General features: G+C 57.3%; 3 protein-coding genes across 3 annotated transcripts; 1 reads left to right on the top strand and 2 right to left on the bottom strand.

Annotated features, from left to right (window-relative positions):
* Window positions 1-751: 751 nt before the first annotated feature.
* On the bottom strand, window positions 752-2,305 carry HMPREF1541_01510 (uncharacterized protein; the record flags this gene model as incomplete). The annotated part of the gene is made up of 3 exons (XM_008715870.1): window positions 752-975; window positions 1,031-1,323; window positions 1,377-2,305. 3 exons carry the CDS (start codon window positions 2,303-2,305, stop codon window positions 752-754), a joined length of 1,446 nt encoding a protein of 481 aa, XP_008714092.1.
* A 1,024-nt stretch (window positions 2,306-3,329) lies between these two features.
* Window positions 3,330-4,274, top strand: HMPREF1541_01509 (uncharacterized protein; the record flags this gene model as incomplete). The annotated part of the gene is made up of 1 exon (XM_008715869.1): window positions 3,330-4,274. One exon carries the CDS (start codon window positions 3,330-3,332, stop codon window positions 4,272-4,274), a length of 945 nt encoding a protein of 314 aa, XP_008714091.1.
* A 266-nt stretch (window positions 4,275-4,540) lies between these two features.
* On the bottom strand, window positions 4,541-5,707 carry HMPREF1541_01508 (thymidylate synthase; the record flags this gene model as incomplete). Its single annotated transcript, XM_008715868.1, has 1 exon — window positions 4,541-5,707. The coding sequence occupies one exon, from the start codon at window positions 5,705-5,707 to the stop codon at window positions 4,541-4,543; it is 1,167 nt and encodes a 388-aa protein (XP_008714090.1).
* Between the last annotated feature and the right edge of the window lie 654 nt (window positions 5,708-6,361).

Raw genomic sequence — 6,361 nt, 5'->3', positions numbered from 1 at the left:
AGAAGCAGAAGAAGCAGAAGAAGCAGAAGAAGCAGAAGAAGCAGAAGAAGCAGAAGAAGCAGAAGAAGCAGAAGAAGCAGAAGAAGCAGAAGAAGAAGAAGAAGAAGAAGAAGAAGAAGAGCCAAGGATGACGATCCCAACGCGAGAGGAAGTGTGCACGTACGATGGAGACTGGATTCGCTTACGCACACGACGGCGTGTGCGTATTCAAACCACCAGCGAGAGCAAAGCCCTACCGGCGGAGCCTGATCCAACAGCGAAGGTGTCTGCCGACGCCGAGCAACTTCTAGAAACCCAAGCCAATGAAGGACATTTCGCATCCGAGATTACCATGGCCGACAAACTAATCTTCATCACCGCTTCGCGCCGACTGGGCAAATCGAGTCTTGCAACGAGGAGTGGGGATGGCATTTATCTGATTGCAGGCACCCGAACGCCGTTCATCCTGCGGGAAGTCCCCTCCTCTTCCTCTTTTTTGAGAAACCAGGGTCGAAAGAGTCACCGCCGGACATTTCGGCTCATCAGCCCCGCATATGTTCATGGTGCGATGTTTGGGGAAGCCACGAACCATAGCCAGACGCACGGGCTGGAAACGGTGGAACTGGTCTAGATAGATATAGTGAGAAGTTTCGGCTATGTTGAGGCAAAGTTGTCAAACCAATATCTATCTACACTTTTTATCTATGTGAAGCTGCTATCCCCCATCTATCAGTTTATTACAGAGGCCTCCCGATAGGCGGGTCCAGGCGGGTCATTCCCGCTTCTTTATTCGTGGAAAGCTCAGCCACAGAACTCCTACACAGGCGATGAGCGCCAGGATGATAGGTTGCAACACCCTTACACCCCGACTGGCCGCAATCGCACCGATGGCGAAGGGAAAGACCGTGCCGCCGGTACCACCAAGGGCCATTGCAAATCCGATGGCACTCACATGTATATGCTTCGGAAGGAGCTTGGTGGCCATCATCACACATCCTATACAGCGGTCAGCGTCGGTGGTATCAAGTAGAAGGGTTTGATGAACACCCACCAGGGAACATCGGGCCCAAGAAGACGCCCAAGAACGCCACGGCGATAGCGCTGACGACAAACTGGGGGACAAGCCAGAAAATCAGCTGCAGCGCCAGAGCAAACGCCAGGTAGATGCTGACGCAGAGCCTCTCGCCGTACCGCTCCGTGATGAAGCCCAACCCTGCACGACCGACAGTCATGCCAGCCCAGAAGCCCGTGCCGGAGATACCGGCGTTGTAGGGAGTGGCGTTCCGAACTCGCAGCATGAATGTGATGACCCAGCCTCCGAGGCCGACCTCGATGCCCATATACCTACAGTCCTGGTGGTAAGCAACAAACTCACTGTTGAACATCGACGAACTTACGTGAAGAAAAAGGCGGCACAAGTCCAGGTGATGCGGCTCTTCAACGCCTCGCGAGTCCGCCCGCCTTTCTTCTCCTCGCCACTGGCACTCTCGTTCGGATGCTCCCGTCGATAGACCTCACCCGTCATGTTCCAGAACGTCAGGGTCAGGCCCACCCACTCCAGCACGCTCGCGCCGATCATCACGTAGTAGAAGGTCCACCACGGTAAGCCGGCCGAGACCACCATGCTCGTCGCGATCAGAGGCGCGAGCAACGCACCCACGCTGTACATGGCGTGCATGATGCCCTGCACAGCATTCGCCTTGTCCATCACGCCGACCCAGGCACAGTAGCACGCGTCGGTGAGGCCGTTGCCGAAGCCGGAGATGATGTTGATGACGACGATGGCTGGGAAGGGTGGATGCAGCGCGATGACGATGTAGGTGATGATGTGGCACAGCGGTGCCATGACACCGATACCGCGCTGCCCGAATTTGCTGTGGATGGAAGCATTGAGGAAGGCGGCGAGAGCGTAGCCGGCAAAGGGCGTCAGGAAGATGAGCGACACGGTCGTGTAGTCCAGGTCGTAGTACTCCTCCAGTGAAGGGATGAGAGCGCCGATCGCAGCATCGTTCATGCCGGCAATGACGAATGAAAAGAATGCGAAGCCGAGGCGTGGAACGTTGCCGCGAGGGCGATTCCAATGCTGGATGGTGGCCGAGGCGGTCGGTGGTGGGACGTCGTCATCGCGGATGTTGTCGTCGGTACTGGAAGATGATTCGGACGAGATACGGCGTGGTGGTTGTGTGAGACGGCGGGATAGTTCACGGAGTGATTTTCCAGGCGTCTTGATGCTGAGCTCTATTGATTGGTCGCTGGTGATGGCAGGCTCCGGGTAAGCTGGGGGCGGGGTGGCCGTCTTGGTGACGGTGGCCGTTTGTGTCGCCATGATAACGTGGCGCGCGACTTGGAAGGGGGGCGATTGGGACGATGGTTCAACAATTCAGCCCATTGTTAAGGCGGGAAGAAAATAACATAAGACTCTTCGGTCCCCATGTTGATAATAAAATCTACACCGGTAGCCGGAGATGCACGCAGCGGTGAGGTTACTGTTGCGGGCCTCTTCCGGATGGAAAGCTTCCCCGAATTGGAGCGCGTGGGGTCGGTAGCGGGTAAATCCAAGTTGATGGGGATCGGCGGGGCTCAGAGAGTGGCATTCCATCGCTGTCTTTGGCGGAAAATCCGAGAATTTCTGCGGGTGAACGCATCTGACTTGACTCCTCCCATATTAGAGGCTGATGGGCTTCGTTCGTAGATGGCTGAATTGGTATCGTTCCATAGGCAGCAGATGAGAATCAGCGAACAACGTGGGTGGTTCGGCCCTGCCAGATGCAGTTGTTGCTAACTCCTAAAACGCAGGGTCTATATCATGGTGAAAAAAGGATGTTGGAACTAGTCCATCTCTGATGGTCTGCTGAAGAGTGAATGTCGACTCGAGGCTCGCATATCGCAATGAGAACTTGGCCTTCAAGAGATCAAATATAGTTGCAGAGTTGTCATGCTGTGTACAGCAGCAGAGGCCAGCATTGTACACAGTCTTAGGCGAGACACGAAGAACGATTCTGGTACTGTCGAGTGTTCAGAGTAAGTCTCGATATAGACTCGGGTACCTCTCGTCCACGTGGTCACACAGGCGCAGAAGGCATCGAGCATGTGGAAGTGGGGTCCAGAGAGTTTCGAGGGAAGATTTGTCTAAGCCCAAAAGTGACTAGCACAGCCTCGGCGGATCTCGGCGCCTAGCCCGCCGACTCCGTCATCCTCACGAGGCGAAACTGCCCGCAGAACATTCCAGCGCAGCCTTACAACATCTACACCTCACTACGTTGCCCACGGCTGCCTCGAGTGGCGGGCTCTCACTAATCGAGCTCTCGCTATACCGTACATAAGGCTCACACCCTCTTCCGCCGCCCACCATGGCTTCCGACTCCCCCAAACCGGACGAGTCCTTCACCATGTTAGCCACTTCCGATGTCGAAGCCATAGGCGCCCACTGCCAGATGCCATACTGCCACCAACTCGACTTCCTACCTTTCCGCTGCGAATCATGTCACTCGACCTACTGCTTGGACCACCGGTCCGAAACCGCTCACCACTGCCCCAAAGCCGGCGAGTGGGCCCGCAACCGCCGCCTCCAGACCATCGGCCAGTCAACGGGCACGACATCAGCAAAGCCGACACTAGCGACCGGCACACAATGCTATGAAACAAAATGCAAGACTTTCGTGAACACGACGCAAAGCGTGGGCGTGCGGTGCGACAAGTGCAACAGGACGTACTGCCTGAAGCACCGGATGCCCGAGGACCACGACTGCAAGAACGTGATACCATTGGGGGCTCGGGTGAGCAAGGACGGGACGGTGGAGAAGACCAACAAGGAGAAGATTCGCCTCGGGTTCGGCAAGCTGCGAACCTGGGGCAAGAGCCAGCAGGCCGACATGGAGAAGCGCATGGCGGAGCTGAAGCCCAAGCCCAAGCCGTCGAGCGCCGCCGCGAGGATGGCGGAGCTGAATAAGCTGAAGCGCGAGGCGAAAGGTGACGACAGGATCACGGCGGCCAAGCGCGTCTACCTGCATGTCGAGGCGGAGAAGGAGACGACCCGCGCGAGGATGCCGCAGATGGGTCTGTGGTTCAGCGAGGACTGGAGCGTGGGCAAGGTGCTCGACGACGCGGCCAAGCGGCTGCAGGTGCACAACATCAACAACCAGGCGGGCAACGAGGAGGATCGGCTGCGGGTGTTCCATGTCGAGGGCGGTCGGGTATTGGAGTTCAACGAGAAGCTGGGCAAGGCCGCGCAAAGCGGCAATACGATTGTGCTGTTGCGCGGTATTGGTCCTTCGGCACCATCGGTGCGGACCTGAGCGTTGGGCATCAGCGACGGCGTTTACTGGAACGGCATATCTAACGCCATATCTGGCACGAATCTACGCAGCGAGCGAGCTTGGGCTGGGCATATTTATAAGGTGGTGAATTTACATAAATGCTGCCCAACAACAACTGTATTCGTTTCCTTTTCTTCCTGGGTCTCATTGCACATCGCATCCCATTGTCCAATCCGCTGTTCATGCATCATCCATCGTAGTCGCCTTCGTGCATGCTCGTGCCCATCCAGCCTGCCCTCCTCAAATCAAACACTCATCTTCATCTTCACCGCCCCATGCGGCCGATATCCCTCGACGACCAACTCCTCCACCTTCCACCCATCCATATTGCCCATCCCTCGATCCTCCCTCGCGACCCTCAGTGTCGGGAACTCCCTCGGCTCCCGGCCCAACTGCTCCTTCAGCGCATCCACATGGTCCAGATAGACGTGCGCATCGCCCATCGTGTGCACCAGCTCCCCGGGCACCAAGTCGCACGCATGGCACAGCATGTGCGTGAGCAGCGCGTAGCTGGCGATGTTGAACGGCACGCCTAGGCCCATGTCGCAACTACGCTGGTACAGCAGACACGAGAGGTGACCCTTTTTCTTCTTCGGCGGCGGCGGCGGCATCTCCACGTTCTGCGCCGCCTGTTCTCCGAGCAACGCGGCCTCCCCCCGCGGCGCATCGGGAAAGCTGACGTAAAACTGCGCGAGCAGATGGCACGGCGGCAGCGCCATCTTGTCCAGGTCCGCCACGTTCCACGCGCTGAGGATGATGCGGCGATCATACGGGTTCTCCCTCAGCTTGCGCACGATCTCGGCGATCTGATCCACGCCGCGGCCCGCATAGTCGGCCTCGGGGTTCTCATACTCGGCGCCGAAATGCCGCCACTGGAAGCCGTACACGGGGCCTAAGTCGCCCTCGGCGCGATGCGTGAAGCCCAATTTGTCGAGGAAGGCGCGCGAGCCGTTGCCGTCCCAGATCTTGATGCCGGCGGCGCTGAGGGGCGTCGAGGAGGTGCTGCCGGCGAGGAACCAGAGGAGCTCCGTGGTGACGGCGCGGAGGAAGACGCGCTTGGTGGTCAGGAGCGGGAGGACGGGGACATTGGCGTCCGGGTCAGTTGGGTCTGTGGGTGAGGGCTTGGAGAGCGAGAAGCGGAGTTGCGGTGGGAAGGGGAGAGAGAGGGTGCCGGTGCCGGTGCGATCTGGCCGGTGCTCGCCTGACGAGAGGATCTGGCGTATGAGATTCAGGTACTGGTGCTCTTCATGTAAAGGATCGTGAACATCTGGCGCCGGAGCTGAGCCGACGGTGCCGTTGGATGCCGTTGTAGATGGAGGGGTGGTGTCCGATGCAGCGGCTTGCGCTTGCACTTTGATGAAGTTGTCTGCATTTCCTGGTGGAGCGACGGCTTCGACCGCCGAAGGAGACATGTTGCAGACCGGTTGAAGGTGCGACTTGGTACGGTGTGGTTGGTTTACGGTAAAGAAAATCAATTAAGCAAGGACGCGTCGACGCGTCGAGCCCCGACAAGGCTACGTCATGGCGAGAATCAGCCTTGTGGCTCGTTATCCACCTATTAGATAAATGTAGAAGTGTTCGGGTCATATTCAGAGCGTTTTGGTGTCACTGTCTCGGCTCAAGGTGCTTTTGGCTACACGGCACGTTTTAAAGCCTACTGTCTTACACAACAGATGAGTCAAGCTTGGTAACATTCAAGACCAGTACAGGTCTTAGCACCACGTCGACTCGGACTATCGAGTCCGACACACCATTCTGGTTTCTGAAGATTATTGATTATAGTATTAGATGGCTATGCCAGCGCGCTCAGGAGTCGCTCGACTGAGCTACGCGTGTCTTTCCATTCCTCCAGGTCAATCCTGCCAAGTCTGGTTGTCTAGCGAGTGAAGTGTGGGAGCCATGCCTTGACCCCTGAATCGTTTCATGCCCTGGTTGCTTTTTTGGAGTCATGTACTCAACCATGTCGGTCGAACCTCGCCGGCCGAGCATCCTTACTGCCTGGCAATTCTAAGCGAGTGAATGGGAATATAGTAGCGAGCGCAGGTTCTCCGGGGCATAAACCCTGC

This window comes from Cyphellophora europaea, assembly GCF_000365145.1.
Source record: "Cyphellophora europaea CBS 101466 unplaced genomic scaffold supercont1.2, whole genome shotgun sequence".
Taxonomy (NCBI): Eukaryota; Fungi; Ascomycota; class Eurotiomycetes; order Chaetothyriales; family Cyphellophoraceae; genus Cyphellophora; species Cyphellophora europaea.
Note: the sequence above shows the minus strand (reverse complement) of the source record. Positions and strands in the feature narration are given on the sequence as shown.